Source organism: Crocuta crocuta, unplaced genomic scaffold (assembly GCF_008692635.1).
Source record: "Crocuta crocuta isolate KB4526 unplaced genomic scaffold, BGI_CrCroc_1.0 scaffold258, whole genome shotgun sequence".
Lineage (NCBI taxonomy): Eukaryota > Metazoa > Chordata > Mammalia > Carnivora > Hyaenidae > Crocuta > Crocuta crocuta.
This window is the reverse complement of record NW_027532842.1, coordinates 346,315-368,649: the sequence shown is the minus strand read 5'-3', so window position 1 is coordinate 368,649 and position 22,335 is coordinate 346,315. Positions and strand designations below refer to the sequence as shown.

General features: G+C 45.0%; 1 protein-coding gene across 1 annotated transcript; it reads left to right on the top strand.

Moving 5' to 3' along the window:
- Positions 1 to 3,237: 3,237 nt before the first annotated feature.
- MEDAG (mesenteric estrogen dependent adipogenesis) lies at positions 3,238 to 22,183 on the top strand. Its single transcript, XM_077745411.1, has 6 exons — positions 3,238 to 3,335; positions 3,728 to 3,883; positions 14,399 to 14,508; positions 17,652 to 17,764; positions 18,187 to 18,472; positions 20,548 to 22,183. Exons 1-6 carry the CDS (start codon positions 3,238 to 3,240, stop codon positions 20,670 to 20,672), a joined length of 888 nt encoding a protein of 295 aa, XP_077601537.1. The 3' UTR covers positions 20,673 to 22,183.
- The last annotated feature ends 152 nt before the right edge of the window (positions 22,184 to 22,335 follow it).

Here is a 22,335-nt window from a genome sequence, read left to right as displayed (position 1 = left end):
ACCAAAAATATCTTCTCTTGAGGTGATTATGTTTGCTTGGTTGGTTCTTTGGAAATGAAAAAGATACTAAATAGGAAAAGATCTCTATAGTTCTCCACTGTAATGTAGCAATGGCTGACATTACAATGAATGCAATTTTTTTTCCGGTTCACTTTTTCATACCATTCTCTGGCATTTTGGTGGTGCATAAATTATCCATAAAGAAATGCAGGTGTTTTACTGAAAATGCATCAAATGAAACCTCAAGATAACACAACTCGGAAAGCATCTTTTTAGCATGTTTTTATTGTGCTTAACACCATTTTTTTTCTGTACAAAACAATATACACTCATTTGGAAAATGTAGAAAAATTGTAAATGAGAGAACTATGGAGAAACAAAGAAAAATTTCCTTTAATCCTTCTATTCAGATAATAAATGTTGATATTTTACTGTAAAGGAAACAGATTTTGGTGGGGGAGATTGTTATATTCATCTTAACCAATTGCATATAACTTGACATAAATCTTTTATGCTACATTGTATCCCTCAACAAAGCCAAATCATCCATAGACAGTGTAGGTTTAAGGGTGATCAACAATGTTGAGCTCAATCTACCTGGGGCTGGGTGGGCCTCTGTAGCAGACCAGCCCCTGTTGACCTTACTGACTGGGAAAGCAATATTTGTAGCTGTTGCTGTTGTTGAGGAGATCAGAGACATGCAATAAGCAAAATACAGCTAGAATTCATCAATAAGTCTGGACGCCATGCCAGGAGACTAGCTGTGCTGATGCCTGCATTCTTCCCTGTTACTTGAGGACAGGACCTGCCTCTTGTAAACTTAAAAATTAAACCTCCGAGGTTATTAAGCAGCAAATGAATTTATTCTGGAATAGCAGAAGAATTGCAATTTGGGAAATGCAAACTACAGCAAACCATGGATCACTACAGAGAGCCAAGGAGAGAGACTTGCTTTTATAGAGGAAAGGAGGAAGTTGGGAGAGGTATTTTTGAATGAAAGTTCATTGGAAGAGAGTAAAGAGCTTGGGGTTGTGGTGGTTTCTCATTGGTTGAGTTGTGGCAGTTTCTCATTGACTGGGTTTGGAAGCTTCTCATTGGCTGGGTTTGTTGTTGGACAAGGAGAAAATCTTCCTCTTGCCAGGGTTTGGAAAGTAAGTGTCTTCCTGATGGGGAATATAAGGTAATGAATGGGATGAGTGGTACCTGTATGACAGCACCCCACTTCCAGTCTTTCTGACTCCATTTTGAATGAGGTTTTCCTTTACTCCTTTTCACAATCTATTCACCTCATACTCTTCAGCAAACCCCTGGTTCTAGAATATATAGCAGTGCTCAATAAACATTGTGGAAGTCAACTACAGGCTTGGGCTCAAATTTGTACCCTACCTCTTATCAGCCAGTTGCTCCCATCCATTTCTTTGGTTTTTACACACCCCCCCACCCCGTCTTTGAGCTAATCACTTTCAAATTTCAATTATTAATCCTGCCTTTTCTCCAAAACTCCAGACCCACCTAATTAGCTGCCTCCTATACTTTTCCACATGGCTGTTCCCTAAGTGGCTCAAAATCTACACCATCTGTGTAGGTATCCCAATGAGGGACCAAATATCTCTCTCTACTCCTTTGTTTTTCTCTTCCCTCTTCCACTTATCTGCTCATAAAATCCTGCTGGATCTTGATTCAAAAATGCCCCTAATTCACCCTGTCATCTTCATTCCCAGAGCTGCTGTGTAAACTAGTCAGACTCTCATTAGATCTTAGGTGGATTGTTACATTGGTCTCCTTTCTAGTCTCTTTGCCTTCAATCTCCTTGTTCTAAAACATCTTCTACATGACCATAACCAAACGTGTCTATCTGAGCTCGGACATAATTATATCACTTCCTTCCTGCAAAACATTCAAAGTTGCCCTATTGCCTCAAGAATCTAAACTCTTAGACAATTTAGAGAGCCTATCCTAATCTGGCTCCAACTTCCCTTTCTGGCCTCATCTCTTAAAGACTCACCCCTTTCACCCTAAACAGGCCTTATCTGTTTTAGCCGTACAGAATTCCCAGCTACCCTCAAGAAACCATACTTTCTCTTTGCATGGGTTAGTCCAGGCTTCTTTCCCAAGTTCTCATTCATAGTGCTCCCGCGCCTGGAAGCTCCTCTCTTGTATTCAGAGCCCAGCCCACTCGTCACCTCTTCTGAGAATTCTTCCTGGGGCTTCCCAGGTAGAACCAACCACCCCTTTGACCCTGCTCTCATACATCTATTATACAATACATCTATTATAGCACTTATCTTGATGTCTTTAGAGGCAAGAATGAATGCCCCGTAGGGTGTGATGGGTATATATACCTGGTGCTACATCCCTCCCTGTGAACACAACCCCAGCTTCTGGATGTTGCCTACAGCCTCAACCCCTGACCACACCTGTTCTCTGTGCAGTGCTCCTCAGGCTTCACTTTGTCAAAGGATCCCCCTGGCTGCTTGTTTCAAAGACAGATTTCCCCTTCCTCCCCACAAATGCTTGATTCAGTAGTAGCCAATGCATCTTGGGTGAATTCGATTTGTTCAGAGAGACTCAGCAACGGGGACTGATCCTGGGGCAAAGAGACCCATGTCTGGAGAAAGGAGTGAATGGCATTCATTTATATTCTGGGACTGCAATGAGATATGACCGAGAGGCCCTTCATTCGACCTGATTAAACCTATGCAGGGGTCCATGCTGGGCACACACACAGACAAACTAAAAATATTCTCTAAATTCTAGTGAACTTTTTAAAAGATCCAGTTTAGTGTTCTAACTTACCTACTTCAGGAAGCCTCCCCAGCTCCTCAAAACTGGGCTGAGTTGTCCCCCCAGAAATCCAGGTTTATCCTCTGCAGAACGTTTTATTTCGTACATGGCAACTGCTGAAATGCTTGCCTACCCCCTGTGACCACACTGTCAGCTCGGTAAGAGCAGGGCTCGCGTGTATTCGTCCTCAACCGCTCAGAATTTGCGTATTGTCGGGCTCCTAGTGGGTATTTCGGAAACAAGTTCTTTAATTAAATTGAATGAGATGGTCCTCTCATACTTCAGGAGACCAAGCATATTCATTATGTCTACAGAATGAGCACATGGCTGGCGCTCCAGTATCTATAGACTGACTCAACATATAAATAGATTCCGGGACTCGGAGAGCTTAGCCTGCTAGGAGGCTGGGGAGGAGGCAGGCCCAACTGCTCCGCGCACTGAGGCCTGTGGGCCATGTGCCGGAGACGCAAGCGGAGGCGAAGCAATGAAATCCACGGCGGACTCGAGAAGGCTTTATGGAAAAGTGACATGATCAGTGGAATTTCCGCATGGTAGAGGTCCAGGCGGAGGGATCAGGGAGAGGAACAAAGATGCAGGGTGTGACGTGCTGGGGGGAAAGGGCAGAAAACAGGCTGGGAGGCAGTGCTTGGTAACTGACTCCAACTCGGGACCCGCCTGGGGGAGGAGGGCGGAAGGCTGAGGCCCCGCACCTCCGCGGATCCCCAGACCCCACGCAGGGAGACGCGGGGAGAGCCGGGAGAAGGCCACGCCCTCTTCCACCGGCCCGCGGAGGTGCGGGGTGTAGAGAGTGGAGGGATGCTCCGCTCTGCCGCCGACTGTTGCCACCCCACCCCCCGGCCGCGTCGGCCAGGCGGGGGCGGGCCCAGCCCCGGGTGTGGAGCTGCGGACCCGAGGGGGATGAGTAACCCTTGGCGGCGAGCAGGCGCGGCCGGCCGAGAGCTTGCCAAATTCCAACACGACGCGCGCTCGGCCTGGGGTCGTGCCCGGGGCCCCGGAGGGGCGGGCGGCCGCNCGTCTTCTGCGACGGCTGCGTGCGCCTCGACGGGCAGCTCTACCGCCTCAGCAGCTACATCAAGAGGTGGGTGGCCTCGCCGGGTCCCCGCAGAGGCCTCCACCCTGCTGTCGTGGCCTGGCTGGCCCAGCTGGCTTCCCGCCAACCCCGTCCCCACCCGAACTCCCCCTCTTTCTTGCCACTTCTAGGGTCGCCTCACTCCTAAGGTTACCTGGAGGTGCACAGCGGCCCCAGCCCGTCCTGGCCTTAGTACTGACGTTTTTCAGCTGCCACTTGCAGCCGCCCAGGAGGGCATCAGGACAGGCGCGTGGCGTAGGGCTGGGTGGGGAGCACGTAACTGGCGGGTGATCTTTCCCTTTCTGGCTCCTTAACTGGGTCAGATGAGCTCAAATGGAGGCACACCCTTCAGGGGATGTTTGCTGAGGAGAGACTCACGCCCTGGCTTTGGATTTGTGGAGAGGGGAGAGGATGCTCGATTCTGTGTTATTTACTGGCTTTATCCAGTGAGGAGACCCCAGTGGAAAAGCGTGCAGAAGTTCAAAGTCTCCCATCTTTGGCCAGCCTTGGTTTTCAAAACATAAATAAACCATGGCCGAGAAAGGAACATAGCCCAGTCAGGTCCAGCCCAGGGCCCTGCGGGCAGTATGTATGGGCAGGTAAGTTCTGGGAAAATCCTCCCAATGCCTGGAGCTTCTGGGATCCTGGGGCAGAGAGGGGCCCAAACCTAATGTGATGGAGGGGGCCCAGGATGCTTAAGTGTCTGATGCACTTCTTAGGAAATCTGCAGCCTGCAAGGCTGTGGTCCATTCTAAGCAGGCTTTGATCATCATGGGGTAAAGAAGGAGGGAGCTTCATGCTGGATTCTACAGGCCTCATGCCATCCAGAGGTTACCCTGTGCTTGTCTGTAGGGGTGTGTGTTTTATATTTGGGCTGTGGAACTGAGTGCCGGGAAGTGGACAGTGCAGTCTAGAGTATGAATCAGAGATGAGTAAGCTGCCTGGCTATTAGGCTACAAAGTCTTTGCTACTGGGAAAGACAGCAGCACCCTAATACCTCGTAAGTGGTGGTTGGAACCAAGAAGGGCAAGCCAACAAAATGAGATATTTAACATGCCGTCTTCAAAGCTGCTAGGGAAAATGTTGCTTTGCCCTACAAAGAGAGCAAGGGGTTTGAATGCCTGAAAAACCATTCTGCAGCAAGAGTTTCACCCTTTCTTTTTGCACCAAAAAAAAAAAAAAAAGAATGTCTCCCTTTCTGAGTGAATTGAAAATTCCAACCCATACACAGGGGACTATGGGACGAACTGAGTTAGAAGTTATATTTATAAAGAGTTTTTTTTTTAAAGGTAACCATTGCATCTGAGAATAGAGTATGAAAACTTAAGACGTCCAGAATTAATTGAAGCTCTAGGTTAGTGTTTTGACAGAGCCAGCTTCCTTAGGCTTAGCAAACAGTGGGGCAGAATTTAAAACGATGGAGAAGTGTGGTTATTGAACTCTTGCTTTGAACACCTCCTACACAAAAGACTCTTAAACAGCAGTGGCCCCCTGGCAGTTTAGAGTCCAAAGTAAACAATGCCCAGGTGATACAAACCAGAGTGCAGTCAGGATTCAGCTACAGGGTTCTCATTGTCAAAGCTTTTGAGTAGGGGCCTTTGAACCCTGGGAAAGAGCAGGGAGCATCTGAGAATAATTTGGGTGATAGAAGGAATGATCTGTCTTCCTATCAGGGGATGTGCTATGGCAGGGGAGGTAGGCTTTTATAGGTGGGTGTGCAGTCCTGAAGGATGAACCTGGTCTGGATGGAGAGAGCCTTCTAGAAAGGGAGGGAAGACTGAGCTGTGGAGGGCCGTGAGAAGTTTTGTCTTCATGGACTAGAAAGTGGGTGGATAGTCGGTATGTAGACATCCGAAGTTGTCTACTCAGATCTGCCAAATTTATCCAGTTTGGTTTAGGGGAAAGGATACAGCTTCCTCTCTCAGAATATTACTCCAAAGCAGTGATTCATTTCCTCCATCACTCCCTCCCTTCTCTTCCTTCCTTCCTTAAGCTTTGGCCCATTTAGCTAAAGAAAAACAGCATGATTTACTTTTAAACAGCCTGTTGTGGCACAATTCTAAAGATCAGCATCACCTAGATCAGTGATAGCTAGTGTGCATTAATTGTTATCTGCATGGTGTGCCCAATTCAACATTATTGCCACTGCCATGCTGGACAGCAGTTTTGGCCAACTTGGCACAGTGCCCTACTTCAGACTTCCTCTAGGTTGGGCAGATCCTTGTTGGCATCCTTGTTGGCAAGGATGACCAGTTTGACTTTGCATTGTCAATCATCTTCACAGTCAGCTGTACCCCAGCACTTACTTCCCACCTTTCATGACGAGTTGGGACCTAGAGTTGATGGAATCCAACACCTTTTTCATCCTTCCTGTGGCCACCATATTCCTACCTTAGGTGAAGGATGGTCCCCCAACCAAGCACAGTCCCCAGAATGGCCAGGGAATGAAAAAACCAAGCAATGATTATTAATCATTTTAGATTATAGAGCTTTCAAGAATTTATGTAGACCATCTCTCCTGAGCTGTATATATACACCAATATTGCTGACCATCCAGGTAATTTATGAGATACTTGGATCCAAGCTAAGGAACCTTGGTCTATTAATTAATTCAGTTATTGTTGTCATTCAACAACTATTTTTGGTGTGGGTCAGCTTACAGTGTAAGCAGGATTTCCTTTTTGAGGCCTCAGAAATGTGTGCTGCTGTGTCTTTAAAGAAAACACTTAGGGCTATTGACCCTGACCTTTATAGGATTCACTCATTCAGACAAGAGGAGATTTGGTGGCCCAACTTAGTGGGATGTGTTTTCTGACATTCAGAAACGTTTTTTGAATGTTTTTCCAAATTGGTGCCTACTAAATAAACCGAAGGGAACCTGGGGTGGAGGGGAGATACAGGGATGGCCACCAGGGCCGCAGAGCTCCTGAGAGCCTTCTTTAAAAACTTGTCCTAACTTTGGGAGATTCATGGCAAGCTCTTTATTATTATTATTTTTTCTTTCAAGCTCAGAATTTCCAGCTGTAATACACACAAACCCTGCTCAGGATTCCAGTTAAAAGTAACCATTAACTCTCACCTGCACACGTGCCCATACACACACACGCGCGCCCATATATGTTTTTCCTGTAATTGGACGCAGCCTCTTAGTGATAGTGGCACACTTTGGCAAATAGGAGCTCCATCCTCCTTTTCAAAGGTTCCCTAGCATCAAAGAGGCTATTTGGGTAATAAAAATAAGTATAACAATAATAATGGGAGGCTGTTAATGTTTACTTGAGTACCAGGAATGGTACAAAGTATTTTACAGCTATTAATCTCTTGAAAGCCTTCAAAGTGGGCATTATTGGTGTTTCCCTTTTTTTACAGATGAGGAAATTAGGATACAGAGAGATTAAATAACTTACCTAAGTAAGGTGCTGGGGAGTCATAGCAGGAGGGCTTGTACATAGCATTGCCTAACAAGAAGCCTCCCCTTTTAGACAGCCACCTGGAAGCCGGAGGGAATTCTGGCTTGTTGTAGACAAAAGTCTCCCGAGTCTACAAGCAAAGAACTGAACTTACATCAGACAGGACACATTGTAGATAATCAGTCTGGAAGAGAAGGGAAATCCAGTGGTTGTGAGGAAGCTGCTAAAATCAGAGATGTGAGCTGCTTCTGCCCATATGAGGCCAGCTCTTAGATGGTGGCAGTCACACCCACCTGGGGCAGAGGGTGTAGGGGGCAGCAGGGAGACATGTGGGTGAGGTGAGGGTGGAATCAGGGCTGGAGCCTCGGTAGATTTTTCAGGGGTACGTCTTGCCTCCACCTGCTGTGTGAACCATTGGGCTCTGTCTGCTGGCCCAGGCCCACCTCTCCGGAAGACCCTCAACGGGAGGCAGAGACATAGACACAACTGCAGCATTGCAGCCACGTTTGCCATGTGCAGTGCCGTCAGTCAGCATGGGTCCTCGGCCTTGGTCCCTGTGTCTGAGTCTCGGATTTGGTGACCTGCCTGGGATAACAGCTGCCCAAGAGGACTGGTAATGATGGTGATGCAGTCTAGAATGAGTGTGGGCGGGCATGGTGGCCGGGGCCAGATCGCTGTGGTTGGAATCCTAGTTCTGCTGCTTACCAGCTGAGGGACCTTGGGAGATGTTGTAATCTCTGTGATTCAGTGTATAATGGAAATTATAATACCGGCAACCTTACAGGGTAGTTGTTCAGAGTTTACATTTATAAGGTCCTTAAAACAGTTATTGGCACATATCGATCACTTGACACATGTCCGCAGCCTAGGTCAAGCGCTTCACGTGCGTTATTTAATCTGTTAGCCACCTCATGGGGGTACTTTTTGTTAGCCAGGGTTTACAGGTGAAGAAATTAATCTCAACAAAGCTAAAAACACAAAGCTGAGGTCACAGAGACAGAAATCAACCCCTGATCTGATGATTCCAAAGCTTTGTGCTATTGCTGCGTTCTTTCCTCAGGAGCCTTGCCGCCGCCTCCCAGCCACACTCTGGTCTGCTTCCTCCTCTCAGCTCAGCTGGTCCCTGGCAGATGTCTGCCTGCAAACCTGAGCACAGCTGACCCATGGTCCCCAAGGAGTGGACCTCCCATGCCTCTGCTAGGGACCCCTCCTTCCTGCTCTGGCCCACCCAACGGTGGCACATTTCGTCTGGCAGAACAGTCCCTCCTGTCTGTCTCATCTCAGTAAATGGTTCCAGCTCCAGACCCCTCCCGCTTTGCTCTTTCTTATTTACATAACTGGAGCATAAGCCTGTGGGGCTTGAACACATGAATGCAGAGAGCTGTGCATTTCTCCTGCATTTGTAGGTTTGAATCATTACATTAGTTTGTGAGCCTCTAATGGCAGGGACCATGTCTTAGATCAGTGCTTCTCAAACTTTAATGTTTTTTTGTTTTTGTTTTTTGTTTTTTCTGAGAGAGAGAGAGAGCGCATGAGCAGGGGAGGGTCAGAGAGAGAGGGAGACACAGAATCTGAAACAGGCTCCAGGCTCTAAGCTAGAGCCCGATGTGGGGCTTGAACCCACGAACTGTGAGATCATGACCTGAGCCAAAGTATTAACCGACTGAGCCACCCAGGCACCCCAGTGCTTCTCAAACTTTAATAAGCATGCAGGTCTCCTGGAGATCTTATTAAAACACAGTTTTTAGGTTGAATAAAAGTGGGGAGGAACCCAGGACTCTGCAGTTTCACCAGCTCCTAGGTGATGCCAGTGCTGATGGTCAGGCTTTAAACAACACCGTTTTACCTCTCTATGGTTTGGTATTGAAATGGTGCGTTTTCTTAGGTCTTCCTAACAGACTATATGCTTCTTGAAAGCCAGACTGTTTCCTTTTGCCTCTCTGTGTCCCCAGTGTGCAGTGCATGTGCTTCGTAAGGATTTATTGCATGAATAAATGGATGTACAGATGCATTATTCTCTGTCCAAGACAACGCTTCCCATGTACTGAGCATCAGGAATGAATGAATGAATGAATGAATGACTAGATGAACATGTGCATCCTGTATGTGAATCAGCAGACAGGAGAGTGATAAATCTGAAACTATTGCTTCATTTCCCTAGAGTTGGGGCAGAAGGAGGGGAGGAAGTGAAAGAAAACGATCTGTCTGACAGCTTAGGCTGAGGCTTCACATAAAGCTGTCACGTTAACACTGGAAACAAAGCAGGGCCATCCTGCTTGCTCCCAAGGGCAGAACGCTGTAGCTTAGTGTCATAGCAAAGGATTATGAAAGCGATAAGCGATTTCTGGGACTTGTCCACAAGGCCCGTCTCAATATGCATTCCTCGTTTTCTGTGCTCCACTCTCCATATTTTTTTTAAATGCACACACGCAGAGACCCACATGCACAGCCCCCCTCCTCAGATGGAAGCTGTAGGTTTGAGTTCTTATGCGCCTTTGAGCACTAAATTGCTAGAGCCAAGGGAAATTTGGGGCAGCGTTTCAGACTGATCTAGAAGTGATGTAAATCCTGAAGCAATCTCCAGAGAAAGGTAGGCATCTCAGAGGGGAATGAGCTTTCTGCCACTCCTGATCCGCTAGAGGCAAAAATACAGTGTTCTTTCTTCATCTCATCTTTCAGGCATTGCCTTCATTAAGCTTTAGCTTTAGCCTTCCACACTGAAACATAAAGGAAAGAAATTGGGGCAAGGAAGGAGAACCTCTTACTTAGTTTTCAGACACAATGTTGTCCTTTTTCTTGGTCACTTAAATGAACACAGCCCTGGTTGTGTGGCACAAGTTTATAGAACTGCACCCTTTGGTCAGCAGAGTTGCCCAGATTAAAGATACTGACAGTGCTTGTTGAGCATCTGTTATGGGCCAAGTACATATATCTGTATTACTGGCACTGCATTGAATCCTCACACAGAAAGAAATACTGTTACATCCGTTTTATCAATGAGGACACAGGTTCCAATAGGTTAAGTAACTCACTCAAGGTCACAGTGAGATGTGGCTCTGTAGCCGAGTTCACACAGCCAGTCAATTAGGGCATGACTTAGATCTCATTTAAAATCACTATGCACTCTCAACAATAGCTAAAACATGGAAAGAGCCTAAGTGTCCATCAACGGACGAATGGATCAAGAAGATGTGGTTTATCTATACCATGGAATACTACATGGCAATGAGAAACCATGAAATCTGGCCATGTGTAGCAACATGGATGGACCTTGAGGGTGTTATGCTTAGCAAAATAAGTCAGGCAGAGAAGGACAAATATCATATGTTTGCACATATAGGAGGATTAGGAGGAACTTAACTGAGGACCATGGGGGAGAAGAAGGGGGAAAATGGTGGAGGAAAGGGAGAGAGGCAAACCATGAGAGACTCTTGAATACTGAGAAACAAACTGAGGACTGATGGATGTGGGGGGGAGGGGGGAGATGGGCATGGAGGAGGGCACCTGTGGGGATGAGCACTGGGTGTTATATGGAAACCAATTTGACAACAAACTATTTGTAAAAAAAAAAAAAAAGTAAAATAGAAATACAAAAAAAAATAAATAAAAAAAGAAAAAAAATAAAATCACTATGCATTTGAAAGATAGTCACATTGGTCTGCCTTTCAATCTTTGGATTAAAGCCAGGTATAGAAAGTTTCAGCCTAGAAGCATTTTGGGGACAGGATAAAAGCAATGAAGAAATGAGAGTTTAGAGGGAGCTATCTTAAACTATTTGCTTTTCATCCTTAATAATTTCAGCAAATACAGTAAGCATCCAGTACATAAGAAGCAGCATTTGCATTAGTAATTCAGAAATATGTACAATTAAAGATGAAATCACTATTCCCTAATGTAGTCTGGTAAGGCTCATCTTAAAATAAAGCCAGTGATTGAATGCTAGATACTCAGATACCTGTGAGACTTCACAGCCAGGTCCACAATCTCTTCGTATTTTAGTGGCTTACATATCTAAATTTTGTAACAGTGAATTCCAAAGGAGTACTCACATTTATTAATTTCTCTGGAATTTCAAGGTATTTAACCATTGTACCATGGCTGGAAGGCTGGGAATGATGAAATAAGAAGGTATTTCTTATTTGTGTCCTGGTTTAAATAGAGTTCATTAAGTAGGGATCTTGCTACAATCGCCTGTCTGTAAATTCTGTTACAGAGCTCTCATATAAATCGCATTTTCACACATGTGTGGCATAGTGATAACTGACATGCTCCGTGGTGATGTTTCAGCCCCGTTAAGATCCGAAAAGTGCCTCTAAATCATCAAAGGAAAATTAAATTATGTTGAGCATAGTTTTATTATTCAGAGCATCTTATTAAATTCAGACTCCAGAAAGGATGACGCGTGTATAGGTTATGCATTAAACTCAGCGAGTGTGTGAGTATCTGGAAGCCCTTGCCACTCCCAGCCCATTCCCCCTTCTCTGATCATGAGAAACAACAGCTCTTTGAGCCCCCTAGCATTCCAAAAAACATTCCAGAGAATTCTGGGGAAAACCGATGATTGTCCCAACCAGTGATCATTTCTAAGTTGAGCCTTTCATCTTTTTCCCATAAGCTGTGGAGTCATCAGAATAAAATCGAGGATCCCTCCAATTGGACCTCAATGGGTCTCGTAGGCAGAGAGGCAAGTACTGCACTGTTATGTGCGACATCAGAATAGTAATTGGGATGGCAGTTTTTCTAAACGCACCGTACACAAATGCCATGAGCGCGCCCTAGAGAATGACACTCAGACCATGGATATTGAGAGAGCAGAGGAGTCACCTTGAGAAAGATATGAAATGCTTAAGTGACTGTAAATTAGCTCCATGGCAAACAAGGCAGAAGAATATGAAAATCTGCCCTGGATGGGTCGCAGGCGGCATCAGACTACCCCAGCAACACGAGTCTGCCTTGCTAATGTTTTCTCCAGTTGGATTCGTCCTTTTCCTTCCATAACAACAGACAAAAGTTTTCTTCCTTTCTTCTTCCTCTGTGCCCTCCCCATGCCCCCACAACCACAGATCTTATGCGGCCTCTCCCAGGCCACTCTTGTCTAGTCATCCCATGTCCTGGATAGTTAAAAGATAACAGCAGAGGGGTCGGGAGGGTACAGGGGACTCCCATGCTGCCATCCTCTATCCCAGCCCTACCTCACAGGCCCTGAGCCCCTCAGGTGTGATCAAGCATGTGTGATGCCTACCTGGTGCCCAGCACCAGATAGGTGCTCAGTGAATGCTGTTGAATGAATGAATGAGAGCAAATGAACTCAGCAAATGGTCGTTCCCTTTCTCCCTCCTCTTTTGCTTCCTTTTGTCAGTTGGCCAATTGGAACAAAAAGGAATAGGAACATTCTCTCCCTGCTGATATGGAACACAGGGGCCACTCCCTGTCAGATGCTCCCCCTCCATTCTCACTGGGCACTGTGCTGCCCAGGTGAGGATAAGGGCAGGAGAATGGTGACAGAAGAACCCTGGTCTGCATTTTCTTCTACAGTCTGTTCCCTTGTTATTCTTACTGGTCCCCCCCAACTCCTGCCCTCCTCACCCCACCCCAGAATGTCAACACCTGTACCTGCTTCCCTTCCCTGGAATACACCAGCCCTGTTTCCCCCTCCCCACTCCTGGACAAGCCCCCTGATCACCCCCAGTGTCCCTGGAGTGGGAAGCAGAGACTACATTAAAAGCCTGATGAAATACAAGGCAGGAAGCATTTTAGAGACTCTATCAGAGGTCAGGTCTTAAAAGCTATCAAAATCAGGTCTGACAATCCCCAGAAAAGAGATAATGATACAGATTTCTAAGAAACCAAGCTGGGAGACAGACAAGCTGAAGCTGTGTTTTTCTGCCTTGGAGGTAGATATTCTCCCACGTGCTCCCAAGCCATTCCCAGGTCCGGATCTCGTGTGCTGGCCCCCCTAAACAGGTTATGGGAAGTGGGGTGGGGCGGGAGGCTAAGAGGGCTGTGTGGTCACAGCTCTCTGCAATGGAGCTTTCTCCAAGGCTGTGATTTCCATGTCAGGCACTGGAAGGACAACAAGCCAGAAAGAACTCGAGCTGTCTCTGTCTGTGACTAGATGTAGGAAGTAAACACATCACAGCACAGCAAAAGCAGCCTGTGCCATCAACCAGGCCGGCCATTCATTCCTTGCAGATGCACACCGCTGGGCTCATCAATGGGATCCCAGTTCGGTGTTGAAGAGGGACTGTGGTGGACACATCCTCCAGCTTGTTGGATGCCATTCAGTCTGCCTGAGTCCATATGACATCTGAGCTTAGGTGTGGATGGAACAATAGCCGTCTTCTTGAGGAAAGCCATTTGCACCTTGATCTGTCTTTTGATAAATGATGCAGGTAGAAACCTAGAAACTACCTGGAAAATTTGTAGAATAGGGAGAGAAAGCTGACATGCTGGAAGACAGTCAAAACGGGAAAAAGAACTTCCCAGGCTGGAGTACTGCATGAAAACCAAGGAGGCTAATTTGAATAGGGTCATGGGCAAAATTCTAACATTAGTAGTCTTTTTTTTTCATTGCACAAAGCTCAGGATCAGGGAGATATGAATTAGTTCATATGACTCTTGGTTGATTGTGTCATCTATAGAGGGGCTGGGCTCTAGGAATTAGAAAAAGCAAGAGGGGAAGAGAAGAAAAGGAAAATTTCAGACCCACCAATTTGGTAGGGTGACTGTAGAGAACCCAGCTAATCCCACTAGTTGAGCGTAATTCATTCACCATCCAGAGAGACAAAGTGCTTGCAGCTTCAAACGAACTCTTATAGCCCAAAAGATAGATGGTATTGGCCATCACGGAGCGAAGGCTGCCCCTGAGAGCCCAGGATTGGTGTCAGGCCACCCCAAAGACCATGGCCACCTTCAGGCCATGTCCTGATGTCTTAGCTGACTAGGGAGGGGATTTATTTATATCCTACAAAAGCTGACCGCCTCCAGAGGACACATGTTATGCCATTGCTCTCACAAGCTCTGTGGATGTGGCAGGCGCCCGTCCAGAACATCCCCTTCCTGCCCTGGATGCAAGGGTATATTACATTGGCAATTATCTCTCTTTTTTTCCTAGGTATGTGCAACTGACCAACTACTGCGATTATAAAGACTACAGGGAAACTATACTGAGCAAACCAATGCTGTTCTTTGTTAATGTACAGACCAAAAAAGACACCTCAAAAGGTAAGTCTATAAATATTTGGGGTTTGATGCTGCCTCCTGGGGCTGTGGACCATGGCATGCCAATGAGGTAGAAGTTGTTCATGGAGTAGGCAGGGTAGATGTCAGCTTGTTGCAAGACTGGAGGTGAGGATCCTGGTGCATCTGAAGCACAGCACAAGCCTGCAGAACCTCTAAATGATCCTAGGGCAGAAGCCATCTGTCTCTGGGTTTTTGTCTTGTACTTCCTGTCTAGGTAGGAAGTGCTATCGGGCTAGGAGTCTACAGGGATTGCAAAAATGACTGGAATGCTGATGATGATATATAATACTGTGTGCCACATTCCAGACACTCACATGTGTGAGGCATACACACTCATGTCACTGATTGACGCAACAGCCCCATACCCCTTTCATCCAAATGGGAACATTTTTGAGCATGAAAGTAGGTACTGTTAATTATGCTGGGACTAAGGTATAAACTAGCGCTAACCCAGGGGGACTACGTTGCATAGTCATCCTACTTATGATGTGCGTATAGCCATTTAATAGACAAGAAAACTAAGATAAAGAAATAACTGTTGCAGAGGCTTTTTTGTTTCATGCTGTGGCCTTCAGATTTCAACTGGAGAGATATCTCTTCATTGTTTCTTCCAAGAAATCAGATTTACTGATAAGACCTCTATTACCTCCAGTTCCGGTAGGAGAATATCTCCATCTTCCCTGCTTCCTGCACAGTGTTATGTGAGGAAAGTCATGGGCATAATGCTCTGTGATAGAGGCAGAATTTCTTAATTCTGCGTCCCAATAGCATTCCTAAAATGAGCCCAAGGTAATAAGAAATGATCTACAAATTCAAAATAGACTTTCTCAAACAATCGTTCTCATTCAGATTCGTGGAGCTGATTCTCTGTTCATTTCATTCAGAATCATTTAGATTCTCCTCTCACTCGGTAATTCAGTCACAATGCTCTCTTGGCAGGAAAGGCTGGGAACAGAACAGGAGGTAGCAAGTGGGCTTGTTAGAGCATCTGAGCCCCTGATGTTATTTGGCTTGATGATGACCAGAAAGCTGGAGAGTTCTCTGGGAATGTAATTCACAGATGTATCAAGTACACCTCCTGCATCGATCTTTCTCGGGAGAAGTCTTAAGAAAGAATAAGAGACCTCTCCAGTTTTGCATTTTAATGAAAGTGCAGGAGGTGGTGCAGGAGATTTGTGGATTTGCGGGTAGCCTATAAAAGGTACACAGTTGTGTGACAACTATCCTGGAAGGAGGTACAGAAACGCAGTGTTGTGGAATTGTGAGGAAAGCCATGGAAAAAAAAAGGAGCTTCTATGATACAGAAGCTTAAGATGGTCAAGTTTAAATAATAAAAGTTATAAGTAAGGTAACACGTCTAACCTTGGTGCCAAACTGCACTTTTGGGAAAATTAGAAAGAGCCACCTGTAACCCAACACAATTTACTAATCCTTTCCAGAAGTTTGTCATAATAACTAAACAAATAGACAATGTCTATGAATGTGAACGGTACTCTCTAGAGTTGTGCGATGTACGACTTGCCCAGCCAGCACAACCATGGAGTGTGGTAGCCCTTAGTATCTGATGAACCTAAAGATGTTGGTTTGGTTTGTGTGAAAGTTAATTCAAATAGCTTGCTTTTTTATCTCCTATCTCAAAGAGGATATAAGGTAATTTAGATTTAAAGTGCCCTCCAAAAATGGCAATTTGGGAGAAATGAAACAAGGGTAAAAAAAAAAAATAAAATGAATAAAGTTAGTGCAAAAGTTAGCTCAAATTATATTCCTGAGGGATGTAAGACTCATTATTGATGGACCATAGGTTTGAGTCCCAAAGCAAATGCAAAATGTTCAGGTCTCAAAATCACATAGTGACTAGTCCATGGCCTTTAACAGAGAGTGGCAATCTATGTTATGCATCTGTCTAGAAAAAAAACCTTGACAGTTAAGGCTGTGGAACTTGATTCTGGGGACTAGAAAAGTTAAGAGACTGTTGGTTTAAAGTATTTCAATTTCCTACTGAACAACTTTCTCTTTGCTTAGATTGTATAGAATTGGACATAAGGAATTAAAAACAAAAGAAAGAAAAAACCCCAAACCAAACCACCACCATGACCACCTACAAAACAACTGTCTGCTGGGGGGCAGAGACGTGCTATTATTTAAACAGTGGGAGGGACTTTTCTTCCCAGTGGAGAAAAGTTGGGGGTGGGTCGTGGAGGACACTTAGTCTCAAATTGCCTTGATCCTTAAAACCTTGGAGTAGCTCTCAAGCAGAAGGCATGCCAGGTCTTTGGGGAAGGATGGGGACAGGGGAGAGATGGTTGACAGGGGTGTGGGGGTAGGGTGGGAAGGCATAGGGCAGCTTCCTTCCCTGGACTTGGTTGATTCTCTGCCTTGCAAATGAGGAAATGTTGGTGAGAGTCAAGTCGCTCTTTAAATATCCAGCAAGGCTGTGACATGCAAACCAGCTGTCTTGAGTTTGGACTTGAGCTCCCCATGCTGGATGCACACGGTAGGACCCAGTTTTCATTGGTGATAATTAGGGAATGGGACTTTTTTTGTTTTTTGTTCTTTGTTGTTGTTGTTTTTTTTAAAATGTTTTATTTTTGAGAGAGAGAGAGAGAGAGAGAGAGAGAGACAGCATGAACAGGGGAGTGTCAGAGAGAGAGGGAGATACAGAATCCGAAACAAGCTCAGGCTCTAAGCTAGCTGTCAGCACAGAGCCCGATGCGGGGCTCAAACCCACAAACCATGAGATCATGACCTGAGCCGAAGTCGGACACTTAACTGACTGGGCCAACCAGGCGCCCCTGTTTTGTTTTGTTTTGTTTTGTTTTGTTTTGTTTTGTTTTGTTTTGTTTTGTTTTGCTTGAGGAAAGAGTGACAACGTGCACTTAGGGGAGCTGATATTCTAATAGGCTTCTACAGTTGCCCAAAGCTTCCTTCAGCTACAAGGTTCTCAGGAATAACATTTCTAGAAATCTGGGTAGGCCTTGCAGTGAGGGTCTGAGGAAGCCACAAAGGAGGCTATAAATGAACAAAATCTCCAAATAGGATGGCAGTAACTGCTTCATCAAATGCTAAGAAGTATGTTTATGTCGCACATGCACACTTCTATTTAAATTCTGCCTCCTAATTCCTAGAAAGAACATACGCGTTTCTTGTGAACACAAGGCACCCCAAGATAAGAAGACAGATAGAGCAAGGGATGGACATGGTCATTTCCTCAGTGATTGGAGAAAGCTACCGGCTTCAGGTAAGCTTTCGTCCATCTGATTCCAGGGCTGCTAACCACATAGAAAGGGCTCTGTGCATTTCACGCAAGGCTGAGTCCCTAGAGCTTAATTATAACCAGACACATACATTTTCTATTGTTTCATTATCAATATGAATAAAATGAACTTGGTTTCTAGCAACTGATTAGAAATGGGGTAAAAATGTCAATTTGACCAAGCAGTTCAAGAGCTTCAGATGGGTAGGATGTAAATACAAAGATTCCGTTTTTAAAAAACAAAAGTCACTGTTTAAAAACATGTCAGAATGAAAAAGTAAGAAGATATGTGATTTTTTGGATATTTGGGCAGTTGTTAGTTCAATAATATAATTCTATAATAATATAGAATTCTGTAATATAACATTATAGCCATGACATTAATTAAATGCTTCTCTCTCTTTCAGTTTGATTTTCAAGAAGCAGTAAAACATTTTTTCCCTCCAGGAAATGAGGTGGTTAATGGAGAAAATTTGAGCTTTGCATACGAATTCAAAGCTGATGCATTATTTGATTTCTTCTATTGGTTTGGGCTCAGCAATTCTACTGTAAAGGTGGAAGGAAAAGTTCTGAATTTGTCAAGTACAAGTCCAGAAAAGAAGGAGACAATTAAATTATTTCTGGAAAAAATGAGTGAATCTTTCATCCGAAGGAGCAGTTTCTCTGACCGAAAATTCAGTGTAACTTCCAGAGGTATGTTAAAAATTCTCAAATACCTGAGGAAGGTAGTTGAATAAAAGGTTAGGAAAATACCATGGGAGTGGACGATTCATTGAAAAAGAAAGGCCTCGGGGTGCCTGGGTGGCTCACTTGGTTAATCATTGAGCTTTGGCCCCGGTCATGATCTTCTGGTTCATAGGTGTGAACCCCACATCAGACTCTGTGCTGATAGCTCAGAATCTGGAGCCTGCTTTGAATTCTGTCTCCATCTTTCTCTGTCCTTTTCCTGCTCATGCTCTGTCTCTATCTCTGTCTCTCTCAAAAAATAAACATTAAAAAAGAAAGAAAGAAGAAGAAAGGCCTCTTGATAAAAGGGAAAACTAATATCATGGAATTCAGAACATAAAAAGTGAGAAATGTAGTGACTTTTCTTCTTAGGCTCCTAAAAGTTTTCTGACATAGCAGTTATAGTAGAATATAATTATGTAGAATATAATGTTTAAATACATTGTTCATGTAAAAATGTATCACTAGTCATTTAAGCATTAACAATAATTTGAATGTCATGAAGGAATGATGCTTTCCTGATGTGCATATTCAAGGCCACAGAATGTTAACAACCAGGGGCCCCTGCGGGAAGATTGTATAAGGCTGCCATATGTATCTTTAAAAAACCTTGAAAGGGTTTGTAAGACCACAAAAGAATAACTCTGGAGAAGGCTTCACCTAATACACTTTACTCTAGATCCTAATATCCAGTGCTTCTGGCTCAGAAGTTGGTGAGACTTCAGTCTGGCTGTGACCAAGGCAGATGACATCAGTCAGGTGTTGTCTGGCTTTGTCTTCCGCTGAGCCCATTCTCCTGTCCCACGAGTCTGGCCCCCGGCAAGCAACTTCCTTGAACCAAACCAGGACTCCTGCTGCTAATTGCAAGAAAGGACACAAACGCAAACAAACAAAAATCACCAATCTCTACCAACCTGCAGTTTAAAAGAATATTCAGGTGTAAAAAACAAGAGTCTTCACTAATTATATTTAATGAAGCTTGCTTTCTTCCAATGTTTATAGCAAAAATGCTTACTCCTAAGTATTTCTTATCCTGGAGATAGCACCTCCCCTCCTGTGTGCGCGTGTGTGTGTGTGTGTGTGTGTGCGCGCGCGCGCGCTCGCACGCTCTCACTCTCCTCCTCCTTGCTCTTTTCTTGCTTCCTCCTGCCCTGCTGTCTCTCTCTCCCTCTTCCTCCTCCCTTTCTCCTTCCCCACCTCTCTCTTTCCCTCTCTTTCTCCCCCTAACTCCCTCCCTCCTCCACATTGCTTTAGCTTTCTCTGTCTGGGTGTTCCTTACAAAATCACTTTGTGCTTTGCTCCACTGCAGTCTTGGGGGGGTGCGGGGGGGGGATTATACACTGATTCTTTTGGGGAAGGATTAACTTGGCCGGTGGCTGTAGGCCCAGCTGCCTGATCCCTCCTGTGACGTCCCTCCAGCCCCTCCACTGGCCTTGCTGTTTCACATCCCTTGCCCTCTGTGTGAGGCTGCCTGGGATGTCCCTTGCCATCCAGGGGACACCAAGGGGTGTGTGAAGTTGGACAGTGTGTCCTTGCAAGTTGACTAGGAGTCAGGCCTTGGGCCACTTCCAGGCCAGAGCAGTGGGGAGGGACTCTTTGAGCCGGGCCTGACACCTGAGCCATCATTATGCACTGCAGGCAAAAGGGAGATGTGTCAGCGCCCCCCTCCCCCAGCAAGCAGGCCAGGCCTGGCCTCTACTGGCCCTGCCCTGGTGAATCAGCTTAGGCTCCGTCTGTCCGTCCCCTTCTCCCCTTTGTGAAAACTGACCTTTGTCTTGGGCCTTTTGTCAAAAGTGAGAAAATTCCATACACATCTACTCCAGCCCATGGAAAAGTGTATGGTCCACATCCTACTGGGAGAAAAACAGCCATGAAAAGCCGCTTAGGGTTATGAGTTTTTCTGAGGAAGTCCAGGTTCTCTGCTACTTATTGAAATGGTTACATTGTATGTTGTATGAGTTTTAAGGAACTGTTGGGTTTTTGTGTTTGTTAATGATAACAAACACCGTGATGATGATCATGTGCCTTGTTACTTTTCTCAGGTTCGATAGACGACGTTTTCAACTGCAGTCTGTCACCCAGATCATCTCTGACGGAGGCTCTTTTGGCAGAATTGCAATTTCCAAGTGTTCTGGAATCTGAAGAGACCCCCAACCAATTTGTCTGATTGGACTGAACACTTTGCGGTCACTGCTACCTGCCAGGCTGTTGCCAAGACAAAAGGCTGGGGGGGCAAGCGGTGTTGGGGAGACAGGCACTCCCACCTGCTTTTCGATCCCGATCCCAGTGCTCCCATGGACAGTTCCTGTCTTCCACTCCTCTGGGGGTGCCCAGGCAGGCCCACGGCAGCTGACTCCAGGAAGGGAGGGCCTTGGCCCGGTGGCCTGGGGAGTGTCCTCTCCTTTGAACACTTCTCTAGAGAGGCAGCGGGGGCAGCAGAATCCTGCCACCCTGAGTGCTTTGCCTAGAACCCCAGTCTCCTTGGGGGCCCCTTGGCTGCCCCCTGGAAGCCTTTGAGGGGCCAGTCTGACTTGGGTGTTGACTGTCTATACTGTGTAAATCAGCTGTCCTCTGCTCGGGACCTCCTCCTCGTCTGAACCCAAACCCAGCAAGTGGGTGGTGAGCCGTGCCATTTTCTTGCAGATGTGGCTGGACGAAAAGCCTAGGACACCTTTCACTGGAAGACAAGGATGTTTGCCATCCTTAGGAGAAGGGTCACTGGAGGCCGGGCCAGGTTGAGGGGACAGTAACCTGCCACCCACTGCCTGAAATTTGAGCTCATCAAAGTGGCCTGTGTAGACAGAGGCCAGGTAATGTGATACCCAGTAGTGATGGGGGAAAGATAACATACTAGGCAGTGTCCTCTACTGAAAGCACATTATGTCAATTGGGTATTTTAAATAAGCCTTTAGCAATCTTCACACTAAAAGCAAAAAAGAAGGAAGCTGTAACATTACCATAATACATTGTTCCATTAGTACATTATTCATCTCATAGCTACAATGGAGTTCTTCAAAAAGAGAAAAAAATCCTATTTACATATAAAACCTGCCTAAATGAATTGCTACATATACTTATAATAAGGAAGATTTATGGGCCCTTAGTATAATTTTTTTCTATTCTTTTTAAACAACTTCCTGTACTATACGTTTTGATAACACCATTGATCGCCCTTCATTTATATTTGATATGTTGGGTACTCTGTGCAATTAAAACTTTTCTTAGCATTCAACATGGGATCGATTAAATTTGTGATCAAGTGTGTATGTGTGATCTTTCCATCCTGCTTTGCAGGTGGTAGATTTGCATTGTAACTTAGCAAATTATGATAAGAATTGTGGTTTTCACAGCTACTTTCTCAAGAAGAGCTCTTTGAGGAACAGATCTATGATGTATTTGGAGAAAAGAAACAGAATTTGATAAGTGATCATCCAGAAAAGAAAAATAATTCTTCCTTAATAACAGAAGAGGCTCAACATTTGTTATTTAACTCAGTACAAGATGAAGAGTGTTCACAGTAAAATAAGTGTCAGTGCAAACAAACCTTTAGGCAGATATCAAATAGTAAATGTTTCCAAAAGAAATAGAAACTCTATTGACAAAAATTGACAAAGATTTTTTTTTAAGTAGCTGAATTGAGAAGAACCATCAATAATCACTCCAAGAATGGACTAAAAATCTGGAAAGTTTCTTTTATAATTAAAGACTGTGTTTTCATTGAATTAAAAGCAGTTTTTATTGGATACATTCACTCATTCAGTATTCACTTGGCAAAGTTTTATGAACTGCTTCTGAAGGAATGTGCACTGTGCTAATGTATTTATTAGCAA